We start from the raw sequence: 25939 nt of genomic DNA, 5'->3' as shown, positions 1-25939 counted from the left end.
TAATTAATTCAACAGTTAAATAAGTAATGAAAGTATAATAATAATAATATGTATAGAATATCCATTTGTAGAATAACATTCGATGGTTACCGAAGCGTATTTTTCGCAGTTTCGTTTGAGCGCGTCAAACTTATCGGAATATCTTCCTCGCATTGAAGATGATCGTTAAGGAACAGCTTTCTCGCAAAAACTTATATATCGCTTGTACGGGTGATTTTATTCGAGAATGATTCCAATCATACCTCAGCGTGACACGCTCACTCACACATCATTGAATATTTCCATTTTAATGGCTTTACAGAGTATCTTATATTATATATGCTTTTTTTTTTTTTTTTCTTAAATATGATTTTCTCACCTCATAACGTAACGATAGATTTTAACATGCATCTCCCTATGTCAAAATCTAAATTATTCCCGTAATGATAACATGTACGCAGCTTCTTCTTTTTGGCAAGCGCAACGTATTGTCTTGTAAAACGCGGTAAAGCAAAATAGGTATAACGTTACCTGTTGCTCAGAGTCTGAGCTTCCAAATTAAGTAACCGGCGGATATTTTAGCAAATGTATTCGATTTTCGTTTACCCTGTCTTCGCCCTGAATCGCACCCTTACAGTATCTCGGAATTAATGAAAGCGTGATCTTTTTTTTTTTTCTATTCTTTTTCTTTTTTTTTTTTTTTTAATGCTACGTTACGCAAGAATTTCCGTGCTTTTCTGTCTTCGCTGCTAATTTTTCTGCATTTATATTCTTTACGTACATATGTCACGGCGCTTTTTAATTTCGAGGTACAGTTCTTTCTTGCCTGTGTAGAGCTCCGCGAGATGCGCTTATTGACGTAAGTAGAGATACGCAGGCGGCGTTTACGGTCCATAAAGAACATTAATAACTCTCGCGAGGTACGAAGATTAGTTTGATCGTCTGCTATGCTACTCTCGTGAAGACTGTTTTTTTTTTTTTTTTTTTTTTTTTTTTATAAAGTACCCGGTAACAATAAATTATAGGGAGAACGGCAATAGTAACAGTCTCCGATAACGACGCATCGAAATAACGAGTGCACGATATAAATCACGTTATCGCGTGGAAAGACTCTCGAACTTGTGCAGTTTATTCTATCGATCGTTATTCACGCGAGCTGCGCGGAACGCGGTAGGTGGATCCTCCTCTCGAGGGGGGTAAATTAATCAGGCGCGAAAGGAAAATCGAAAGGGATATATTTGCCTAAGGTCTCACAATGAGGCTGGCGACGCCAGCTTAATAAGGGTGGTTTAAGAAGGTCAAAAGCGTCGTCGAGATCATTACAAAAGGTAGATTGGCTAATCTGAGCTGGCCGCCGTGCTGCATCGCGGCTGGATGTTCCCCTGCAAAGAGAATGATTAATACTCCCTTTTCTCGCATTCTTTCCGCCAGAACGAGGGGATGTGGGATAGGGGAGGCGGGCCTCGTTCATTTTCCCGGATAATCGCGGACTGAATGGCGCATAAAGATCGCCATTACGTACATTAAGTCGGGCCATGCAGACGTTATAACCGCGTAACAGCAGGTGCGTTATAAGATTAATAAGTGTACATACCATTAAGTACGTGAACTAAGACTGTCTTTGTGTTGGCGTTGCTGGGATGGCAGGTGTATTGTCCGCTGTCCGCCGGTTGAGCACGTTGAATTAAAAGGTATGACGTCGTTACCTCGCCCTTCTCCGTGATAACCGATACTCCACCTCTCGGACTGTCATAATTGATCACCTGTCACGTGCAGAGGTTCAAGGGGGGGGAGGGAAAAATGTTATTCTAATTAAATCTCTTCCAGTAACGCTTATACAATAGTGTTCGACAAACCGACCGAGAGGATCAATTAATTAAATGATTAATTAATCAGCCGGTCAGAAAAAAAAAAAAAAGATTTATCCTCCCCCGCGCTCGGCCCTCCGAACATTGATGATCGGCGATACTTCACAGAAGGGACGGGCAAAAAAAGAACGTTGTAATAAAGCAGCTCGATCTTTTTTTTTTTTCTTTTTTTCTTTTTTTTTTTTTCCCCACTTGGACATGAATGATAGAGAGATAAATCTTTAGTAGCCTTTCGTTTTTGTGAAAAACTCGGTCGAATTCATTTCGCGTCACTGCGACGTAGTAAATAGGAATAGTTCCGTCGAAAGATTGTCTCTTCGCGATTAATTTACTCGCGACTTTGTGTACAACTTTTTTCCTCAGCGACGGGCATTATCGCATTTACGTTTTTCCCGACGTATTTTGCGCGCGGATTAAAAACGCGGCGGTTCTACCGGATCCCTTCTTGCCCTTCCCCGACGGTCGCGCGAATTCGCAGTTTGTAAACTGGTGGAAATCCAGTTTTGAAAACTTTGGCGAACCGATATAGCAGTTATCAGTTTATGTCCGTATTTCGCTGAAACTCATAATGTTTCAAAGCTGAACTTACAGCACTTTCAAAATAAACGAATCGTATGTCACTCCGCTGCAGAATGGATTTCAAAAACTTTCACCGCGCCCGCGCGAGGGGAGGGTGCGAGAGGTAGATGGGCGACGGGCGGAGTACTATAAATCCAAAAATACAACTACCGCTCGGGACATCTCGTCTGTTTTATATTAAATGTCGTTCTTTTTGTATGACTTTCTTTCCCGTGCAGTTTTGAGTGCCGTTCCGCGTCCCGGCGTCGCGCGAAACGACGGCTCTTTGCACCGCGCGCCTGTATTTCGTCCGCGTTTTAATTTTAACTTTTGCCAGGGCGCAGCCCACGTTTGTCGTTTCATCCCGCCTCTTAAATTTAAGCGATCGCTTCCCATTCTTCTCACGTCCGTTCAGAAATGGATTTTGATTGAATCACGCCGCGCATTATTACATCCCGCAACGAATACCGCCGTTATTATCCGCAACGTCATACATTCACGTAATGCATATTTATCGAGAGCCTACAATAGATAGCAACTTGCGCCTTCCATATTAAACAAATAGCGATATCGCCTCCTCGTTCTCAATCGAATGCTCGGAAAACGTAACACGCGCGCAAATATTTCCGAAATGATCCGCGAGCGAGGAGGGGGAGAGACGGTATCAAAAATTCCGGTCCGTATTTCGCGTAAAAATTTCAAAGATCGCGTACGCATACTGGGAATCGAAAGCGAAAAATATTACATTTGCTTTTAGTCAATATAAAAACAAAATATTTTATTTACGCTCGCCTTTGCCGCACGCAAATCAGATACGCTCTTGTATGAGCTGGGGTTTTTTTTTTTTTTTTTTTTTTTTGCTATTAAAACAGAAAGTTAATTACGAAACAAGCTTTCCGTATTTAATTAAGTTTCGATACGAGCGGAATTAATAACTATTTATATAATTATTTCAGCTGCGGCTGAACGCGTTTGCGATATTTCTACTATTTTACGTGGTACATACGCACGTGTGTACGTGCGAGAGTTATATTTTGAATGTTATTATCCATACACGTATAATTTTTGCTGTTGGAGTGATTTGGACTGACAAAGTATTTTTTTTTTTTTTTTAACCAGCTTCCTCGCTTTTATGGATTTTATGTCTGCCTCTTAAAAATATTCCGGAAATGAGAGGCAACGACGCATTTTTGGCGTCCATTAAACTTTTATTTAATGAAAATTTGAGCGCTTAATTCGATACTTCGAAAAGGAATTTCTCCGCGGCAGTTAAATCTGCCGTATTTTGAGTATTTACAGCTATTCACATCGTAACAATGATACACGTCGTAACAATGATGAACGAGAAAATCGTAAGCGTCACGCGGAATTTTATTAAAGCAGATAGAGCGCTATCAATCGCGAGTCGAAAAAAAAATTTATTTCCAATACGAAAAGTAAATGTACAAATGCGTCGACGGCGAAACAAAAGAATTTCTTTACAATAGTTAATTATAAAATGTATTTCGAGTGTTCGTGGCTAGTTTGTATCGTAATTAAAGATCATCTGCGAACGAGAGAACAACTTTAAACGTCGTAACACGGAGTTCAATTAAAGCGGATAGAGCGATATCGATCGCGTATATCGATACACGCAATACCTCTTGATCGATGCGTGGGGAGTGGCCCGCCGCCATCTTGCATTCCGTCCTAAGTCACCGCAGCACGTGCACCACGCGGCGAGACTACGTTGTACTTATCGCCGATTTCGTCGTGTCCGAGTGATCCATCCGCGCGGATTACCATCGCTATCATCGAGTACAGTCTCCAAGGCGCTGAATGAGATATCGGGCGATCGTTGCAACGCGCTAATTAACGTACACGACGGGCGTGAATAATGGTCGAGTTCTTAACCTTGTTGGCGGCGACAAGGGGAAGTTGCTGCGCCGTCCGTTCGGGCCCTTCCGCGTGAAGTAGCTGCGGGTCGCGGACTTCGGGACGGAGTTGATAGTCTTGGTAAATGTCGCGAGACGTCGAGGATACTTCGAGATAAAAAATGTCGGGAGTGCCGGGGACACGATCGGTCGTTATTAACGCGTGTGTTGTGCGCGGTATGTTGCTGAATCACGGGTGCTCGACTGTGGTCTGCCACGGCGCCAATGGAACGGAATCGTTTGGGGTATTTCGCCGGCAGTGTCGTTAAAGGTATGTAAAATAATATTAACATATTCTCATTTCATAAACCGATCCGACATGCATTAGCGATTACGTGCCGTTACTACGGCCTCGCGTGCCGTCAGCGAATTCCAACGCAACAATGGCACGGACGGCTAAACGCTGTCGGCAGGCCACAAAATGTCTAAAATTCCAAATATCAAATCGCTCATTAATTAAACATTAATATCCCCCGTTTTCGGGGCACTTCTCCCGCTCGCGCTATCGCCCCTATTTTTCCGCCCGCGCACGAGCCACGCGATAACGCGATACCATTTCTTTTCCATCCTTATCTTATTCATCAGTTTTAATAACAAGCGAAACTATTAGCATTCGCGGCGAGATAAAAATGAATTCAATGCAGCATTCTCGGCGAGTTATCTCACGTCTGTTTTCGTCTCTCAACTATCTCCGCAGTAAGTCTGCGGTGCCCTCGGAATTTGATAAATCTCGGATATGATACTTTTAAACTCAAATATTTGTCTGGAGATGCATCTCGAAAGCACAAATGATAATCCCGGGCGGGATTCTTTTTTTTTTTCTTTTTTTTTTTCTCTCTTTTTTCTTCTTATTTTTTTCTCTCTCTCTCTTGCGCGGTAACTTGCTCGAATAGAAGCGATCTTATGTAAACCTTTTTATAATGAGGATACACAAAGCGGATTACATAGTGGATAATACCGAGTGCTTGGGTCGATGAGGAGGAGGATTGCCGCGAGAGAAAGCTCGCAGGTTAAGCGTTACTACTTTCGCGGGGCCACCGTGGACCTGATAATTTTATTTTCCCCCGGGGCATTATCAGGGCTTCGGTGCACTCGGATGTTTACGCGGACGCATCTTGGGTTTATTCGCAGCGACGGCGAGTCGGGCAGTCGCGCGTGATAAAGCTTTCGCAGAGGCCGAAAATCAATTGGAACGGGCGGGTAGCATGATCGGGCCGCGTTTACCGATATTTATGCCGCGCGCTGCGTATCTCAACGTGCATAATTCTCCCTGCGACCGACGGGGTTAACTAGGTCACTAGGGACGGAAGGAATGCGTGCGACGAGACAGACGGAAAATATGGGGCCGGCAGGAAATACTGCACGTCAAATTTTTCACCCCGGGCTTCGGGATATCGAAGGCGGGATTGGCTAGCGGCCGGATGCTGCTGCGCGCCGGGCCAGGATATAGAAAGCCGGCACGAGACGGAACAAGTACACGAAGGGAAATCTCTCGGTGCGCGAGACGCGGAAGCTTACGGGATCGAAGACGGCGGAAACAGATGGGCTCGCGGTGGAAGTCAAATTCCGGGAAATAGACTAAGAAATAAAGTGACAGACCGAGCGGGAAGAAGACCCGCATGCCGTGGGATTGTAAAAATCGGATTGCGAAAAGGAAATCCTCAAATGAGAGGCGGGGTGGAGGGCGTGAAAGAAATGGCAGGCTGGACGAAATAGAGAAAAGCGAATAAATCATCGGTTTCGTTAAATATTTAAGATGAATAATACGTACTCGATAAAATTGCCGCAGACTGTGTAAGATAATTAATTATACGATCAATTACTTATTCTTGTTACAATTTGCGACAGCAATTTCTCCCTTATTCCGTTTCTAGGAGTCGCGTCGCGAACAAGTCTAAATAACGGTAGGCAAAACACGGCGGGCGATACATTAAGAACCAAATAAGGGAACGGTAGCTGAATGAGGGTGTAACAAACTCCGACAATTAAATTAGATGTTGCGCGTTTATCTCGGGACTGTGCTGCGAATTGCGGGGAAATATTGATGGAGCAAACTGAGAATGGGTAATAACGAGGAACGGCGGTGTGGCGCGCGATATTGGCGAGGAGGAGGAACATCACGAAACTGAAGATACCGCGAGGACGACGGCGAAAGAGAGAGAGAGAGAAAGACAGTTAATGCGATGAACTGTCGGTGGAGTTTGAAAGTAAGAATATAAGACCCAAGTAGAGAAGCCCGCGAGGCACAGAGACAGAAACACGGTCGGTGGAAATAGGTGTTGTATAATGCGACCAGGGTCGGGCAAAGGCACACTAGAAAAACTTTGCGCGGTGAAGGGCAAGGGAGGATAGGTTTTTGAAGTTGAGAAACGAGACAGAGTTACCGCGGCGTTCGTACATTTAAAAATTCAACAAGGAGAAACGCTCCGAACAGGTAATATTAAAATTAAAAGTTTTTTCCCCCCGCCGTTCCTCTCCTCGCCGCGCGGTCCCGTTTCTCTCTCTGTCCCCCTGTCCTCGGCAAACTTAGGATCTTAGATTTAAAAACTTGCTTAAAACGGGTCGCGTGATAGAGCGAGGACGAAGTAGATCGAGTGTGAGCGCAAGAATAGTGGTGGGCGGAGAGAATTATGGCGGCGGCAAGGAGCAGAGTTACCCTCTTTCGTCGTTCCAGTTGAAAAAGGCGATTGAAAATTAATTCACTGGCCCGTACCCATCCCCTTACGTCTCTTTTCGTTAAATCAGCTGCGTTTCTAAATAACGTACCTCGTGATCGTGGGTCCAATAAATGGTCAACGGTGGCTCCGGACTGTGCCGCACGACGCACGTCAAATTCATCGTGCTATCCTTGTTTATGTACATTTCCGGCTCCCCGACGATTATCGTCACAGGCTCTATGGATGATAACGAAAGGGTGGGCTACATACGTGACATGGAAATATTATTAAAAAGTCACATTATCCAAAATTGAAACAAAACGCGAGCCGTATTTTACGAGAAAATGTAACAATAATCAATATTAATAGTTCGTATTAATAAATTAAAAAAGGAAGAAAAAAAAAGAAATCTGTTACCTCGGGTGAAAAGATCCATTTATAATAACGCATAGGTGACATTTAAATGGCATTTATGCATATTCTCTTCACAATATTAATTTTATTACCAGATTTTAATAATAGTTCAGAAAAGAGATTTATCTTTCCTCTTGAAAATAATTAATTACGTTACGAGCATTGCAAATTTTATATATATTTTTCTACAATTTTACAATTACATTTTTGGGGATAATTACAAAGAAAAAAAGAAAGAAAAAAAAACAGAACGCTAATTTGAGATGAAAAGGATACTGCATATTCATTAAAAATTTAATACCTTTGATTAAATTTATTATTAGATCATCTATCAACTTTTGCTCTCTGTTTCATTTGGCGTTCTTTTCATATATAAAGTATAAAACTGAAATAATAAGCTATGGCAGTTAAGGATGAGTTTAAACTGAAATGGCAGAGGCAAAGTTACACATACCGCGCATACTTATATTAATTAATTTTCTTTTAATTAAATGCAGTGTATGCGTTTATTTCATTTTTGATCATTTTTTACTTTTTTTTATTTAATTTTGTACTTCTATAATATTTCACTAGTGCGCTTAATTTACGTGAAATCAATGAGAAAATAGTAATATTGTTTTTTGCAATGATTTATAAAGAGATTAAATTAAATTGAAAAGTCATGCAATTAATGGCGAATTGTAATTACATTATGTATATTACGTTTGGTATTTGTTTGCGTCTCGTTTGCCATTACTACATTTAGAAACATTGACATCATCGATCGTGCACGTTCGACAAATACAGATATCAATCGTTAACAAACAATAAACATAAACGAATGAGTAACACGAATGCATTTCATCTGAAAAATTGATATCCGCGTTTTCAATTTATTACTTTTATTATTGTTTCCTTTTCTCGGCTTTACTTTTGCACGCGAGCTGGAAATTCTGTAACCACGCGGAGAAAGAGAGTTTATCGCGGTTATACATTGAATAATCCACCTTTTATCCGGGATAGTTTCGACATAGTATTGAAAACCGCCGAATTAATTTCCACACAAATTTCGGCGCGGTAAGGAACGGGTAATAGCGTCAAATTATTAATATCAAGTTCGGAATCACGATGGTAGTTAAAGTCCGCTATTCGCTAAAGGACCGTACCGGGCTTGCGTAATGACAGAAATTTATAATGCATCAAATTCGCGGAGATTACCGGGGTGAGGGTACGTCTGGCTAGGGTCTCGTTCGCGCGAACTTTAGCGAGTTTCATAAAAATCTCACGAGCGAGAGGACTCGTGATATCTCAGTTTCACCGAGCGTATCTGTCTGATAATTTGATCCTTCCGAGCGACCACGCCGATAATGGCGCCCGATTAGATCGCGGCGGGAGACTGGGCGGGTGGTAAACACTTGGGTCACCCATTCCATTGAGGAGATACTTCTACGTGAATTAAGTCGCGCGGGAAATCATATCGCGGTGCGCCGTGCCGTAAAGCTTTCGCCGGGAAATGGATAAAGCGCGAATTTCCGCGTGCGAAATCGGTCCAGCTCTCGAGGCTTCGCGCGAGAAACGAGATTAAAAGGAAGAAAAGGGAAGTAACTAACCGACGACGGAGAGGTGCATGGAGTGACCTATGGGTGGCGTCGTGGACACTTGACACTCGTATGTGCCAGAATCTCGCCGCTGAGGATATTTCACTTGTAGTGTCCAGTCTTCCGTGTGAGGGAAGTGCGACGCGACGAATCTCTGGTCGGACGTGTACGTCTCGACGCCCACGGTGAGAAGATGAATGTCCCGATGCCTCACCCATGACACCTGCAAGAAAAGAAAAAAAAAAAAAAAAAGGATAGGGACACGTTCGCAATCCCGTGGACCAGCCGAAGTGCGTCCAGCATCGGGTTCGATCGCGGGATTGCAGTATAATTTAAGCGGATCTCGATACCGCGGACGTGTAAAAATGATCCTCGACACCCATCTGATAACGGATAGCGCTCGGTCTCTCTCTCTCTCTCTCTCTCTCTCTTTTTTTTTTCTTCTCAGCGCGAAACCGTTTCGGTTTGCGAGAATTACGCGTTTATTTCAATCTCCGATCTCGATACGTAACTCGTTCCCTTTTCTATTTCTCTTTCCTGCGTTGTATTTTTTTTTTTTTTTTTTTTTTTTATTTATTTTCTCGTAAACAATAACGCCGGACAGATCGTGTCTTATGTTTTCTCGTCGCACAGAAATAGATCGACGTGATTGATTTACGTAAACGCGAGCGCGTGCGTTCGACCGATATTATATTAACGGGGATGCGATATGCGGCACACGTAGGACAAAAATGCGTATTCTCTCATAAAAACGGTCCCCATTGAGGTCAGCACGCGTGCCCGGCGTACCCGAGGTTGACGTGAAAGGGAGAAAAAGGCGGAAGGGCAGAAGAATCGTAACGCCGCTTTTGTTCATATGACGCGCGGTTACGATCTAGTGCTAATGAAAAAGCGCACATTCGATTTAGCCCCTAATAGAGAGAACGAAATGGCCGCGAGCTTTCGCCTTCGGTTCGATAAAAAATGCGCCGGTGGACGCCGGCCGGAATCGAATTTTGGGAAGGTCCGACGACCGTATTCAGAAGGACGTAATTAAATAAAACGTTAATGTCGAACTCGGCCGGGAATGTTAAATTTCATGGGCCGTAATTAAATTGCATTTCGCAAATGCAGGGATTTATTTTGCAAAATGCCGAATGTATGACGGGCTTTGAAAACGTTTCTCTCTTCTCTTTTTTTTTTCCCCTCCCCTTCCTTCGTTCTCCTTCTCAATTAAACAAAGTGACGGTCAAACTGCCTTTTAAATACCATTTTGCGAAACGCAAATAGATACGTCCGAAGTACGTGCCCTTTCATCAGTTACTTTCGCACGCGGATATAGAGCGCGGCAATCATATCCGCATAGTTTAGCTTATACCGCCGCGTAATTAAAATAGTTCCGCGCCCTTTGTCGTTCCGCCTGAATAACACGAATTCGCCCCCGCGTGCATGTCGAACCGTATTTACCCTCTCGTGCAACAACATTAGAAATCTCGCGCGATTGCGCGATACGCGGGAGCGGTTGCCGTTTGCGCGACTCGCGGGATAGCCGAATATGCTTACACGCCAAAGTGGAAACATCGATTTATCAATTTACGTCAAACTCGCTGCGCTTTCGAATACTACGCGACGGCGGTCGGAAAATCCCCGCCCTTTTTCTCCCTTTCGCCCCGCCGTGATTACCGGCACACAATTGGCTTCGCCGCGTTACGCGAAAAGTTGCCGCCCGGAGCGAAAAATCTTAAGCTTTTCAGAGTCCCATTTTGAGAACGTCAATACATGCGTTCGTTCCCAATATGATGACAGTGCCTCGTGAGCGCGCACGTTTTCCGATAACGTTCTACCTTTCTGAAGTATTAACCAACGTATGGCGACGTACAATAACAATAATGCACGCAATAACGTAATGTAACGTAAAAGCGTCAAGGTACGGCGACAGAGAAAGTAGCTCACGCTCGCGAACAATCTCGGACATAAAATGTTCTGACTGGCGTCGTTAATTCTTTATTTACTTTAATGCCGATATTACACTGAAGTCAACGGAATTTTGTAGAAACAGCAGAAATACATTTTACTTAGTAAAAATAAATATTTCGACTCCGATTCTACCAGCTCAATTTCTAGCGCAAATTTGACCATAGTGGAAAAAAAAAAAAAAAAAAAAAAAAAATAGAAAAAAAAATGACACCTTTCATATTTGGTTCTATATGTCAAATTTTCCGCGATACGATCCGCATATTAATTTGCCATTTGAAATAACAGGTTTTTCATTAAAATTAACGCGGTTCGTGCGAAACCGGGACGTGTAAAATTTACATTGCCCGCTGCGAGAACGTAATTCAACTACCTACGCGTGGGCGCGGCAAAGAGGCAGATTGTGCCGTTGTAAAATATAATAAAAAAAAAAAAAAAAAAAAAAAAAAGAAGAAGGGGGGAAAAAAAATTGCGTTAACGAAATAGAGATGAGCAGCGCGAGCAGAAAACTCAGGCGCGAAAGATGCAAGAGAGGGTGGCCTGTTTTCTCACTCCTGTCGAGATACTTCTCGGGCGGCGCACGGCGACGAGCGAAAGAACGGAAGAAAAACGGACCGAGGTGCTGCAGTCCTGTTCATTCTCACGGTGTTCTTTGTATAAGTGTCTCGCGACGGGCCAACTTTATTATACGCGTGACGAAAAACAACACGGCGGAGATGAAGCTGCGCGCCGGAGTCGCCCAGCTAATCGCGTTCCGCGGCTCGTGCGAGTTCTCGCCGTGGCGTCGATAGCCCACGTGCTCCCTCTCGACCCACATTCTCATAATTTATTCATAAACTTCTTCTATAAACGGCATCGCGCCGCCGCAAATAACCCACGCACGTATACGTATTTAAACGGCGGATATAACTTTAATTATTTACCTCGCATTTTACTTCACTCCGAAGGGCTTAGCGCGAGAACTCTTGACGAGTATCGAGTCACGATGCACGCGCGAGAAATAAGTTGCGTTATCTAATAGACAGGCTTTTAATAAAAGCTCTCTAAAGCCACCGCGTTTCGAGTCGATCCATTTCTGGTAAAAGTTCCCGGCGCAAGAGTATCACCCGGCGAGAAATATTTCAGCACTGACAGCCGATTTCGTGATAGACCGGAGATAAAAGTGGCACTCGCGGAGCTACAATGCATATTACGAGGCTAAAAAAAAATTTCTTCGATATATTGAATGTACCTATTTTACCGCGCTGGATGGAATATTTTCTGAAACTTCATCTCAATTCAAATTTTCCTTTAAAGAGCTTAAAATAAACTTGGAGAACGGGCTCTCTTTGCTTGTACTCCGCGCTGCCGCTACTAAAACTGCATTATATTAAACTTTATTGGTTATTATAATATAATAAGCGAGATAACGTTATTAGAATATAAAACTGCATTGGGTTTATAAAACGGCGGGGTACAGTCGTTATTAGAATATTACGGAGTACGACCGCCGCTACTTCTCCCGCTTTTATTCCTAATCTCTTCACGCGGGTCTTTATCCGGACAAGCTGTCGTTGATTCCGACGATTCGGATCAACGTTGAATTTTATTTATTCAAGCGTCGAGATATATAAAGCTCGAAAAAAAAAAAAACGCGTTGCCACGGGGCATTTTAACGCGAAAGTAAAAGATCGGTATCTCGTGCGGGGGACGAGAGGCAGGTATGGCTTGACACTTACCGTTCGATCGCCCAAATTTCGCACTCGGCAGTGGAGGGTGGCCGTTTTCCCAACGAGGGCTGTCACGTTGCGAGAGGCCGAGACATCAAAGTACGGCCCTCGATCGAGCGGTTCCGACGCTCGATTCTCGTGTGTCCTGTGATCGGCCGTGCAGCGGGTAGGTCCTTGCACTTTAACCAAATACAGTGCCCGGCTTGAGTTCCTTTGGCGCGGCAACAATCGCGCGTGGGGATGTAATTTACACCGCTCGAAAAGATCGAGGAGATACATTATCGCCCGGCGTTCCGTTCGAGCGCGTTGGAATTGCCGATAAAAAGTTTCGTTTTCCAGTCAATTAGGTGAATTAGCCTTCGAGATCGGGATATTATACCGCGTCTTTAATGCTTTTGGGGAGGGAAAAAAAAAAAGATAAAAGAAAGGATAGGGGAAAGAAATTCCCCGAGTAAACGTTTCAAAAGGCGTTCTTATTTTATTTTATTTGTTTTTTTTTAGACCTTTAAGTAGCTTTTTCAAACCTTTGCGGATTTCCGTATCACTCGGACTCGTTATATTCAGTCGCGCAATAAATAACAATGATTTATTAAAGTACATCCCGCGAAGTAGTTTAAGTCGTAGAAAAACAGTTATATTATTCGCCGGGTTAACGGTGTTCTTTAATTCTTATTGCCCGCTCTCTGTTGCAGAATAACATAAAATTAAACACACGCTGCACACATAATATGAATTATGGGCATTATTCATGGTTTTTATTACGGTCTTGCATATTACCGAGTAATTTTTTTATAAATAAGTACTGGATATTGCAAAACGGTTTCATATTTAATCGTTTTCAGCAACGAGACCAGGATATACATATCTCGCGTGTCTTGCCTGGTACTATAAACGCTTTTCGATCCTTTAAAGTAATCTGTAAGCCTCGTTATCTCGCGCAACGTTGATGTTACTACTACCAAATTGTAATACCTGATATTTGACGAACTACAGTATCACGGATTCGAATTAGCTTAAGTATTTATAAAGTTAATATTGCGCCCTGAATATACTTATCACTTGTGACGTAATAATTTAATCCCTGTATCCTGTCCGTGCGTTATCATGGCCTATCGATTAACTGATTTAACGTTACAAAGTAATTATTTCCGTGGGTACATCTCACCGCGGTGGGTGATCCCGATATTTCAGGACGGTTTCTAACTGAAATTTTTCTTTTTTGTTCTTTTAGGTGGAAGTTCAAAGGGAAAGCTAACGCACTCTCGTCACCGATATTATGTGAATATACGAACCGCAGTCGGTTCGTCGGTTGTTTTTTCGCGAGTGCCGTTCAGTAGTGTCGCGTACAAGATTTTAATCGTTAACTTTTTTTTTTTAATTAGCTCCGCGCGATTTTTAAATTCACGGCGCGAGTGTTCTGTGCGTGGGAAAAGGATACGAACTTAGCATCCCGACTGAGAGGAGGAGGAGGCTTTGGAAAAGCATCCTGTTTCAGCGGAGCAACGTTGAGGTGAATATAATTTTTTTTTTAATTTATGTAAAATGTGTATTATAACAAATAGACATTTGGACAAATATTGTCGCTTTGATAAAAATTAAAACAAAAAGATTTAATAATTGATAAAAAAAAATATTACATTTTAGAAATTTTTGTTTACTAAACATTTTTTTTTGTTTAATAACTTTTATTTTATTATTTAATTGAAAATTTTTATTAAAGCCGCGTACAATTTTTTTAACAATAGATATTACTTTGAACATCTCTACAATCTTTTTTTTTTATTTATATGTTACAGATATCCTCATAACTACGTTGCTGTAACTCCGCTGCGCATCGAAACGGTGAGTGAGAAATATTTTTTTTATACATTATGATATCGGCGTTAGGGACAATCGGTATAAATCGTACAATTGGATTTTTGTAACGGGAAATCTTTCGTTGCGACCAAAAAGTATCCCGCGAGATCGTGACGGTTAAAAAAAATGAGGACATTTATCTCGAAGGCTGGAAGGCGAACAATTTATTTGAAGTAGAGAATGTTCGATTGAAAGTATCTACTTTCCACAGTCAACATCGTTGGAAAAATGGGGCATTAGGGAATCGTGTGTCTATTATGTCTATTTAATTTTCCCTTTTATGGAATTTACCAATATTAGCAATTATCAGCAAATTGGCTAGTTAGCTCAGGGAACGTTATTTCTTGCTAAAAGCCCGATCTCTTCTTACGGAAAATATCAGAGGTTCAGAGGTTGTTATCTCGCCGCAATTTCTCAAACTTCAATATTCAATACCGCGACAATAAGGTCTGGAAAGTTAAAATCTTTTCGGAATGAATTCAACTTGTACGACGAGCAATGTTTCGGTGGTCGTTCGCGTCAACGAGATTTAAGTCCCGTAAAACCCTTCATTTGCATAATTCCAGAAACTTCAGGCTTTCTTTATCGTGATGTTTTATAATCAATTTGCTCGCGTTTTCTCCTTCGAGAAAATTATTTCACGTTTCAAATTTCCATAAAGAGATTCGCACTTTCTGTTCGAAGGACACGCTGTCTGCCGCGTTTTGTATTTTAAGCTTCTCCTACCCTCTGGCTGCACTCCCTTCAAATTTTCTTCTCAAATCCCTTCGCGACGCGGCTGGAGATTTAATTTTTCAAAAAATTTTACGCGAATATATGTCACGTGTGTCCCGGATATTAACTATTGCGAATATTAATTTATTTTCTACCGAATTGAGCGCGCTTTCAGGGAAACGCGGCGAACAATTACGTTCAACGTTTGTCCGTAAATACAATTGCACGGCAATGCAACGTATCCGATAATACCGGTTTCCCGCGTTCGATCCATAAAATTATAGTCGCATTGTAAAATCGGCGCCGCTGCGCTGGGCTCTCTCCATTACCCCGTTTATCAAGTTCTCCTAACGTAGTGAATCGTTCATCGTTCAACGGGAAAGTTCGTAACTTTAGGCGGACGGGCTTTCCGTAAATATATGTAGCCGTTTGTACATGAGCGCCAACTTGAGGATGAGCATACCCTCCAGCCTCCATTAATAGCGAAAATGTGTAACAACGCGGAGAAGGGAACTTTTTATACATAACAAACGATATTATACGCGCGCAAGAATCGGGCTTTATACCGGGGATGCTGCATGGACCGCCGCGTGCTATCTCGCGTAGCGGGAAAATTCTGTCTCGCGATATCGGCAACGCAACCTTCGAATCCGATAAGACCCCGCCGCCGCCGCCGTCGTCGTCGTCGTCGGAAAAATCGTGCGTTAAAAATAAATGCGGCGCCAAAAGGGTAACTTTAAAGGGATGCAGGTAGTTGTGCGAGTAAATATTTACCTCCCCGCGCTTCCGTAGGATTTGCGCGGCCCCTCCCCCTCTCTCCCGCGTAACCCCCGGGTTAAAATACATATCAGAATTCCCGCCCCTCGGCTATTTCCTTTTACGCCCCGCAGTTACTTTTACAAGAATGTACAGTGGATTTAATTTCTTTGCCCGTTTCTTATCACGGTGCCGCGCAAATTCAATTCATTTTGCAACAACGCCGGTGACTAATTGTGCGTTCAGCTCCACGGTCTCGAGGCACAATCCCAATTTAATCTCAAGTTTCAGAGGGGAAAAAAACTATCGATGCTAGATACGTTTTAAGAACGTTTATATCGCTCGACCTAGTTCTGTTATTTAAAAAAAAAAAAGAGAGAAATATTAAACGGCTTTGTTAAAGTTTTAAAAATCGTGGTATGGCGAGATTGTCGCGTATAAAATATATCGGTTTGCAATTCAGTTTGAAATTTCTCGTTTATCATCGTGAAAATTATGTCATTATATAATACGCGTACATCGCATATTTTTTTTTATTTATTTTATTTCGTATTTTTTAGATTTATTTAAATTTTGTCTTTTCGATTATCATACACGCGCAAATAAATATTTATTTATCTTGTAATGGGACCGAAGTGAATAAAAAGCGTATCATGTTTTATATCTCTCCTTTTTTTTTTCTTTTTTTCTCGTTCTCGTTTCCAAAACTGTTAATTCGTCCGCATGATGCTGGCCGGCCGAAAATACAAAAAAACAGGGAGCTGCATATAAATATTTTTCCGCGAGTCAATTAAATGGCACTCGCGAGTCGATGAAAATTTTTGCTCGGCGTGTAAAATTTCAATATTACGGTCACCATGGTATCGTTTACTGGTGAATGAGCAGTAAGGCCAGCTCGAGCTAAAGGCCAAAATCATTAAAGCCATTGAAGCGGCGGAAATAAAATTTCCTGGTCTTCGTTTTACTATAATCCCGTAGAAATATATAAATCGAATGAGATTACACTCGTATAAGCTCCGATTGACGCGCGGCACTTTTTTTTTTTTTATGCAGCAATGGGATACATCCAACAGATTTGAATGTAACTATCTCGCATTTCGCGTTTACAAACAAAAAACACACAAAAACAAAATGCATAAAACGAAAGTTGACACTTAATGCCGAAAGAAGAGGATCGTTAAAAAAAAAAAAAAGGAATATTTCCCACAAAGCGCGACACAGGGGTAACTCGAGGCTCGCGCTCGCCCTTCGAAATCGCCCTTTTATTAACCGTGGCATACCATTACGTCGCGATATTATATCCTGTCTCATTACGTTGCAGTACACGGGACTTTCGGGTTAATTGCTGCATAAACCCGTATTTTGGACAAGGCTAATGTTAATACTAAGTTATTACGAAGTTAGGACTAAGTTCGGGAGCTAACTAAACCCGCTGTAATATACCGCCGGCACCCTCCGTCGAGCCTTGAGTATACGTAATATTACATCGCGTCTACAGCGAATGGGGCAAAGATATTCCGCGCGCGTCGCAAAACAGTAAAAAGAAGGTTTACACGTCGCCCCGATTCGTACGTGTCCTGTGTAAAGTCATTAAACCCGTTCGAGGAGGGGGACAAAAAAAAAAGACCGGGGCGGGAAGGCACTTAACGCTCGTGCACGCTTGTTAAAATCGTAAAATCTAATTTCGCCGCATCCCGCATTAATCGAATCGAAAATGTCAGAGCAAACACGGCGGACGCAACGGTCAAGGACCGTTTGTTGGGTGAACGGCCATCGAGCGGCTTATTTTTACGCCCGTACGTAACGTGTAGCGAACAGAAACGCACAATTTTTCTTTTTTCTTTTTTTAGGGGAGGAAGAAAAAATAAGGGAATTTTTAATCGTCGAGCGATTACAAATTAAAACGGTTATCCAAAGAAATTTATCGATTGCGCCGTGCGATTAATTTTTCTCTCGACCGCTTAACTAATACGTTTCTCTTTTGTTAATTTTAAATACGAGCTTCGAATCTCGAAGTTTCCGGCGTATTATTCCTAGGAGGGATTATCTCGAAAGTGTATGGCGCGAAAAACCGGAGCTGATAAAAGCGAAGGGAAATTCCTCGCACGTTTGTTTTTCTTTTTTTTCTTTTTTTTTTCCCCTTTTTTTCAACTGCAAACTGCACGAGCGGAGTTAATTCGTAAGAGCTAATGAGCGGAAACGATTTCATTTACGTGACGAAATCGAGGAAATTGCGTTAGCCGATATGCGTATAATGCACTCGCAGTTTTGCATTTATTTGCGTTCGTGCGGCGGGCTGTTGAATGTTTACGGGGATGTTATTTGTCGGAGCGCGAATTCCGACGAATCGAACAGGGATTTGGCATGTGCTCGACCGTCGGGGCAGAGTGATTGACGGCGAGCAGGTCGCGATTTCCGCGGGCGATTCATTTGGAACTCACCCGAAACCAGGAGACCGAGGGTCAGGATTAGACGCCTCATTTTTTATCTCTCATAGTCGCCTCGGGGAGCGCCGGGTCGATCTTCCTTTCCTCGTGCTCCGTCTTCCGCGTCCCCGATCTCCGATCGATCCTTCGAACGGGGCGAGAAAAGGGGGGCTTACTTCGTGAAACGTGGCCCACCGAGTTTCCGAGTGCCTTTGCACGCTGAAAATTGGCCGACAACGTGCGCCGGGGAGCGGGAACTCAGGCCGAATCAACGAAGCGGGTCGACGATTTCCGGGGTTTTTTCCCTCCGCGGTCCATGGCACTGTTATTACGTCGTCGCAGCTTTCTCAACCCGCGAGTCTCTCCCAGCACGATTTCTCATCGCGACGGGGGCCACGATCGTTATTTCCCTCTTTCCGTCTCACGCTCGGCCCGCATAGTCCCGCTCTCTCGAGCCCGCTTAATTCGCTAACAGCTTCGTGATCTAGATTCGCGTAATTGAAAAGCGTCGGCGGGGCGTGATACGTACATCCCTCCCGATCTCTTGTCTCTCTCGTCCCTCGTCTTATTGCACCCTCGGCGAAGTCACTCGCCGATTGTCGCGCATTGTCCCGTTTTAAGTAGTGCGAGTCAACGTCCCTTCTACAGTCCTCCCGGCAGCGTAAACTTGAGTCTCGAGATCCAGCGCCTCCGCACGCTCGACTCGATCGGCCGGCTGATTTCACGCCGGCTCGGGATAGTAGAAATCGGCATCGACGAGACGAAAAAGATCCAAAGGTCCCTTGTTCGAGGTAAATAACCGGTGCCGCGATATCCTGCGTTTCCTGTCGGCGACAGGCGTGTCTCGGCGTGTCGCCGATCGAGCGGTCGACGATCGACACGCGGCGGCCCTCTTTCTTTCTCTCTCTCTTTCTTTCTCTCGCGCGTATGGGATGATCGGGTACGGGTGGGCCGATCGAGCGACGAAGAGTCGACTCTCTGCACGGATAGCCGAGCGAAACTGAGGAGGACCGACAGTGCGTGCAACGCGGCTTTGCGCGGCCCTGCGCGGCCCGGGAGAGACGCCCTGCCATCTATCCTCGCATACGCCCCGCTCTCTTTCTCACCCCCGCGAGCGCGAGGGAGTGCACTGTGCGAGTAGATGAGGGTGATATCCCTGGCGCAAGCGTGTATCTCTCTTCGTTTTATCGTCGTCGTCGTCGTCGTCGCCGTCGTCGTCGCCGCCGTCGCGCACGCTCCCGCTCTCTCGTTTCTCTTCCTTTTCCACCCCCGCCGTTTACCCCTTTTTCTCTCTCTCTCTCTCTCTCTCTCTCTCTCTCTCTCTCTCTCTCTCTCTCTCTCTCTCTGTATCTGTCGTTCTCTCTTGTCGCACCACAGCATCCCTAGCCGGGAATCCGGGAATCGAATACCGCCCCCCACGAGATACCACGGCGCCGATTAAACTTGGCAGTGGATCCTATAAGACTCAACCCCCGCGTGGTCCCTTTTTTTTTTCTCTCCCCGTCGCTGTTACGTACTCCGCTGCCACTTCTTGCCGAGTTTAGGACTGTTGGTCCAGGCAATTGGAATATTTGACAACGTATGGAAATTGTATGCGTGCGTGTCTACGTGCCGCTGTTGTTCCCGGTGTTACTCCGCGCTTTGTAAATAGCGGAGAAACGGCGGAACGCCGGCGTGGAATTGAACAATTTAAATAACGCCGCGCGATACGATTCTTTCCCCGTGCTTGCGTTTTGGTTTTATTATTTCTATCTGGAATTTCATGCGCCCGAGAAATGTAATCGGAAATTCTCGTAAGAATTAAAACTATTGGAAGCGCGCGCGGAACTTATTAAAAATTACAATACGAAGCGTCGCAAAAAAAAAAAAAAATTATCTCGATCGTCTTGAAGTATTACTTTGTTATAGAACAAAAAGTTTTGTTTTCTTTCATTTTTATCATACTTGTTACAGCAGGTTCTCGCATTTTTTTCCACTGCGATTTAAGCCTGAATTCATTTCATTAGCCGTCAATAAACTTCTTGTAATTACTTCTTTATAGTTTCTTTTTTTTTTTTAATTTCTTTTTTTTTTTTTTTTTTTCTGCTTTAAACAGAAACTCGCAACAGTAATTAATTTAACCAGTCCATTTATCTAACATTATAAACAATAACAATCACAATGTACGTCGAAATGGCATATTATTGCGCGTGTTATTTTAATCCGTTTATGAAACATTAAGCACGCTTAAGAAAACACGTATGTGAAATGTGCGCAAACTATCGTTTCGCCTGAATATTGCAAGCTTGTAACTTATATCGATGTTGTATCTCTCGGCGCCTTCGTGAAATAAAAATCCACCGACAATTCGTCGGTTGTGAAACGAAAACGGAATACCTGATGCCACACACTTCATCCCTCTCCCGCGGGTTTCCTCGGTCGCGCACACATCGAGAAATCGAAGGCGTTAGAAAAGTGGCTCGCTCGTCGCAAACTCCGCATTAGTTTTACCGGCCATGTACCACTTGGCCACGTTTCGCGCCTGCTCGTATTGCTTTTACTCTTCCTCCCCTTTCCCCTCTCATTGAATTTGATTTCTCCGCGTCCGAAATTCCTGGAGTAAAAAATACCTTGCGTTTACGCGAGAATTTTTCCACGCGGAAAGTTTTGCGTTAGCTCTCGAATGGATCACTGTCGACTGGCTTATGATAATCCATTTGCTGATTTTCAAACGTTAGAGTTTTTTCCCCAGAAAGTTTCTTTCGTTAATTTTTTTTTTTTTTTTTTTTATATTTCTAACGCGTTTGCTCTGTGCTAAATTAACTCGGAATTTTGAGAGAATAAACGGGGGCATGTAAAATGCGTTGAGTTTGACACAGAAATTTTTTTTTATCGCGCGCGAGTTTCGCAGCATTGTTTGCGCAAGCGAGAACTCTTTGATCGCCAATCGGCTTACGGGCTCGATCTCTTTTTTAAGTAGCGACAGGATTTTTGTCTCTTTTATCGGGTGTAAAGTATCACGGGGAGGGAAAAGCTTAATCAGTTGGACAAGCTAAACAGAGAAGTCGGATGAACAAACGTCAGTCTGGCAACGAATTAATAAATGGGTTAATAAATTCTATTACGTTGCAAGTTTGCGGAACTGTCGGAGAGATCCGTGCTCATTAAGCGTGTCTGTTGAACGTTGCCCTGCGCTCCTCGCCATCGGCTCCTTTTTTTTTTCTTTTTTCTTTTTTCTTTTTTTTCCGACTGTGCAATCTAAAACGACGAATGTTTAACAATTGTTACGGCAAAGCATACGATGAATGTAAAAACAAAGAGAAACATATGGACCGAGTGACTGTAATTTTGCAACTCTCGTTTTTAAAAATTAACGCACATGTCAGTTCGCCCGGATCAGACGTGAGAGAAAGAGAGAGAGAAAGAGGGAGAGATGCGATAAATTCACACGGGAAAATGTGCAGGCCATTTTTAATTCACTCTTTATTTACTGACGCATGGAAATTACGTAATCATACGAAACCCGTAAATTCAAGGAGGCTGTTATACCGTTGCAAATTTCGGTACTTTATATGTAGAAAAATTCTGCGCGCGATACGCACGAGAACTTTTTAATTTTATATATGCATGTATATGCATGGGACAAAAAGGATTTGTATAAAATAACCGATTTAATTATTTGTGAAGTTTGAAAACGTGTGCGCGAGACGCAAATTTTTGCACCTTTGCTCTTTGCTTCAGGCATTAAAAAAAAAAAAGAGAAAAGAAAATCTGACCTTGGCCTCGAAAGTAAAAATACTTTCTGTAAAAAAATGAATCAATCATATACGTTCTTTATAAAAAGAAGAAAATATTTTTCATTTAACAAAACCTGCAGCGCTCTGATAAAATCAATCGGTGCTCCGTTTTATTGAAAACATATTTGCTTTCGAATATGCAAATTTACGGCTCCTAACAATATTGGCAAATATATTTTCAAGGAAATCGTGATAAATTGCACTATTCAGTGTTCCTACGAAAAAATAAGGTTCAATTATATGGCCATTCAAAATACACCGCCACACGTTTATACGCCAAACACGTTGATTACCAATTTGCCTCATCCAATGTAGATTCCCTCTCGACTATTAATGCCAACTTGCGCGCGGATATTATTTCTAAAAGTCGTTTTTATCGGAAAAAAAAAATTATACGGCATATTATGGATTTTGATTTCATTCGCGCGGCGAATTTGGGAATAAAAATTTTACTTTTAAAGTCCGTTATGGGAAATTCCTGATTGAGATTTATACGATATACGTGCAAATTTTTTGAGAACTTAAAAATCTGTTCTACTAAAAAAAAAAAAAACAATACTGATAACTATGAAACGTTCCGGATAGTTATCTGCCGATCTAAATTAACTGCCGCTAAGACGCAATTACATTGGCAGTTTCTCTTTAATATGATTGTTGATGGCTTCATCTTATTTGTAATATACCAAATTGTCTTGCCCGAGATGTAATCTCTAATATTGAACGAGCACTATATCTTTATATCTATCTATCTTAAGTATCGATTACTTAATACTCTTGCAGCTTCAGCTGCATGGTTTTAAAAAATTACATATTAAAAAGAAAGTGCTCCCCTTTCATTTAAAATTGAAAATAATGCATAAACAATTTTTATTAAAAAACGGCTAAAGACACGGCCAACTTTAATGTTACCTTCTTAGATCTTTTTGCTTTACTTTAAAGTAAAAAAAACATATATGTATATATATATATATAAATTTACTTTGTTAAACTTTAACTTTTATTTAACAAAATATATTGAAAAAACGTGCGCGCAACTTTCTAAAAAGTAGTAAATCATATTAAATGAAAAATTATCAGAGAACAAATAAAATGTAAATTAAATTAGAAATCTGAAATTATTTTTGTTTGAAGAAATTATTAAGAATTCTTTTAATATAGATATTACGTTTTTAAGCATATTTATATCTATTTTAAAACATTTAATCGCTATGTCTGACTTGGCGCCGGTTGACTTAACTACTTGCTCAACCCGCCAATGGCGACGGTGGAGATTCGTAGCGAATTTTCTTCGAACTAAAAGAGTTATATTAGACTTCTGGTTGAGAGTAAGCCGGAAGTCTAATCGAATTTTTTTTTTAGTTTCAAGAAAGACCGCTGCGAGTCGCCACCGCCTTTACTTGCGAGTCGAAGTGGTAGGAGTACAGGTCAACCAACGCGTAGTCAGACGTTCTGTTTGCCACGTTGAGGTTATGTTGCTGGAGTCGTGCGACTCATAAGCAGCCTTGTTTAAATATGACGTTAGTACTTAATACAAGGAGATAGTTTTTCGAGCGACAGTCGACTTCGCCGAACAGTTAATTTATATCTTTGCGTATAATTTTGCTCAAGAAGCAACATAGTTGGCAACGTAAGTTATGATTTATCAATGTCGCACGTGATCTATACTAATTTAGAAAAAAAAAATAAGGTAATGAAGGATCTTCTTTAATATAGATATTTATTTTTTTTTCTTCCTCGAAGATGGACGATCAGGCGTGTCCGCGGTGTAAAACCACCAAGTATCGGAATCCGTCGTTGAAGATGATGGTGAATGTCTGCGGCCACACGCTATGTGAGAGCTGTGTAGACTTGCTCTTTCTCAAAGGTAGATCTTCGATCTCGTTATTGGTATTGATTATTAACTTTATAGGAAGAGTAGGATTTTAATAGATTTCTTGTTGAACGTTTAGGTTCTGGATCCTGTCCAGAATGTAAGATTCCGTTGAGAAGAACGAATTTTAGAGTTCAGATGTTTGAAGATTCTATGGTAGAAAAAGAGGTGAATATAAGAAAACGTATCCTACGAGATTTCAATAAAAGAGAAGAAGATTTTGCCACGTTAAGGGATTATTATGATTATTTAGAGGAGGTTGAAACAATAATATATAATCTGGCCAACAATATTGAAGTAACCGAAACGAATAAAAAGATAGAGCAGTATAAGAAAGACAATAAAGAGCAAATAGCAAAAAGTAAATCAAAGATTGGCAAAAGTGAATACGAGCTGGAGGAAATGATAGAATTAGAAAAGCAGAAGGAGGAAGAGAGGAGAATAGAACTTGCGAAAGAGGAAATTGAGGCAAAGAAGAAAAAGATACGCGAGAAGGAAGCTCTGATCGACGAGCTGACGTTCTCTGATGCTAATGCCAAGAATATCGTAGAATCATTTGCGTCCGCGATACAGACTAAAAATAAGGAGTTGAAGGCTGCGGCGTCTCCGTCCGTCAGGGCAACACAGTTTAGCACGGGAATTAAATTTGGTAATCAGGGAAATCAGAACTTACCGGTACCGAAAGTAGAAGAAGGACCCCTTTACTCTTACACGCCCATCTGGCAACAAATAGACGGCCCGTCGCCCCCTACCTGGCGAGAGCTCCAGCCCCGTGGATATGTTTCTCATATACGTAACGAATGCCAGGTCGAAAGAGCCGGTGGATTCAGGGCACACGTTGCATGCCTACGAGCGTTGCAGGAAGCGATGGCTGGGTTGTATCACAATCCATCGCAACGACAAGCAGAGTTCGCCTCGGTATGACCGTGCAAAACACTTTCGAACATTGTATGTGATATGACCCCATTTGTTCTAACTTGTTAACGACATTAAGAATCGCTTCAATTAGTTGTCGAATTGAGAATTATGATTTCTGCTCGCCGCGTAAATTGTCCACGTTAACGTTAAAGTTTATCGTGCAGCGACAGTGCCTTGAGTATAAAATTCGTGTGTATAATAACGTTACACATTGCAGCTCAAATTAGCAGCCAAAGCACTTCTGTCATTAGAGATATGATCCTCTGGTACGTTAGTGAAAATTTTACGGAATAAAAAGGATATTATGTTAGGTTTAATAGAATTATGTAAAATGATTATTATTTGCCGGCGTTATAAAATATTCTGTAATATTCATGAACACGTGAATATTACATAATATATATATAATTCTGGTAAAGGAGGAATAAACTTTCGTGGTTTATACGCTGGTGTCTGTTCACAAATTATCACATATATTATAAGTACACGTAAAGCTATTTATAACTAATTTGTAATAATTTATCGTTAATGTAGTCTGCATAATTTTGCGTAAATATGGAAAATACTTTTGTCAAATAAAATTACAGTTTTCGAATCCTTACCCACCGCCGCTCGTATAAAGTATTTTATCGGACTCGCAGATGGCAGCGTTAGCATAATAACGAAACGAAATATTACGAAATATCGGAAAATAAATATGCGCAAAAGAGATAAAAAGCATGCTTTTTTAAATAGGCAGTTTATTAAAAAAAAGAAAACATTTTATTTCTCATGTTATTTATTATAATTAAAAATACAAGAAGCATTGCTGCAATTATTATTGAGACTAATACATATATAACAAATTTTAATAAACGAATAAAAGCTCAGTTTTTATTTTGAGATTAAATATCGTTAAAAGATTTTTTTTTAATTTACTCCATCGATTATCGCGCTGCCATTTTGCATATAAATTAGCATAACACATGCGTTATACGAACATAATATAAGAGTA

At 41.8% G+C, this 25939-nt stretch overlaps 2 protein-coding genes across 4 annotated transcripts; one reads left to right on the top strand and one right to left on the bottom strand.

Moving 5' to 3' along the window:
- Nucleotides 1-307: 307 nt before the first annotated feature.
- Nucleotides 308-19692, bottom strand: LOC139103211 (protein amalgam). Its single transcript, XM_070657684.1, has 6 exons — nt 18397-19692; nt 12638-12807; nt 8979-9189; nt 7085-7212; nt 1574-1742; nt 308-1361 (listed from the first exon to the last, which is right to left on the bottom strand). The coding sequence occupies exons 1-6, from the start codon at nt 18434-18436 to the stop codon at nt 1255-1257; spliced, it is 825 nt and encodes a 274-aa protein (XP_070513785.1). The 5' UTR covers nt 18437-19692; the 3' UTR covers nt 308-1254.
- Mat1 (CDK-activating kinase assembly factor) lies at nt 3899-25546 on the top strand. Of its 3 annotated transcripts, XM_070657680.1 has the most exons (5): nt 3899-4589; nt 13860-14138; nt 14425-14470; nt 23898-24021; nt 24107-25546. In XM_070657680.1, exons 4-5 carry the CDS (start codon nt 23898-23900, stop codon nt 24949-24951), a joined length of 969 nt encoding a protein of 322 aa, XP_070513781.1. In that variant the 5' UTR covers nt 3899-4589; nt 13860-14138; nt 14425-14470; the 3' UTR covers nt 24952-25546. The 3 variants fall into 3 exon arrangements, with proteins under 3 accessions (XP_070513781.1, XP_070513780.1, XP_070513782.1); XM_070657679.1 differs by lacking the exons at nt 3899-4589; nt 13860-14138; nt 14425-14470 and adding an exon at nt 23554-23784; XM_070657681.1 differs by lacking the exons at nt 3899-4589; nt 13860-14138; nt 14425-14470 and adding an exon at nt 23554-23784 and having other exon boundaries at nt 23871-24021.
- Nucleotides 25547-25939: the final 393 nt, after the last annotated feature.

The sequence above is a fragment of the Cardiocondyla obscurior genome, linkage group LG06 (assembly GCF_019399895.1).
Source record: "Cardiocondyla obscurior isolate alpha-2009 linkage group LG06, Cobs3.1, whole genome shotgun sequence".
NCBI classification, from domain to species: domain Eukaryota; kingdom Metazoa; phylum Arthropoda; class Insecta; order Hymenoptera; family Formicidae; genus Cardiocondyla; species Cardiocondyla obscurior.
The sequence above is the reverse complement of the archived record's forward strand: the minus strand, read 5'-3'. Positions and strand labels throughout refer to the sequence as shown.

Excerpts from the sequence above, each read along its gene's own strand:
- LOC139103211 (XM_070657684.1), bottom strand. The coding sequence starts at position 18,436 with ATGAGGCGTCTAATCCTGACCCTCGGTCTCCTGGTTTCGG. Across the intron at positions 12,808-18,396 it reads CCTCGGTCTCCTGGTTTCGG|TGCAAGGACCTACCCGCTGC; the intron begins GTGAGTTCCAAA and ends ATTTGGTTAAAG. Across the intron at positions 1,743-7,084 it reads ATTGGACCCACGATCACGAG|GTGATCAATTATGACAGTCC; the intron begins GTACGTTATTTA and ends TGCACGTGACAG.
- Mat1 (XM_070657680.1), top strand. The coding sequence starts at position 23,898 with ATGGACGATCAGGCGTGTCCGCGGTGTAAAACCACCAAGTATCGGAAT. Across the intron at positions 24,022-24,106 it reads AGACTTGCTCTTTCTCAAAG|GTTCTGGATCCTGTCCAGAA; the intron begins GTAGATCTTCGA and ends TTGAACGTTTAG.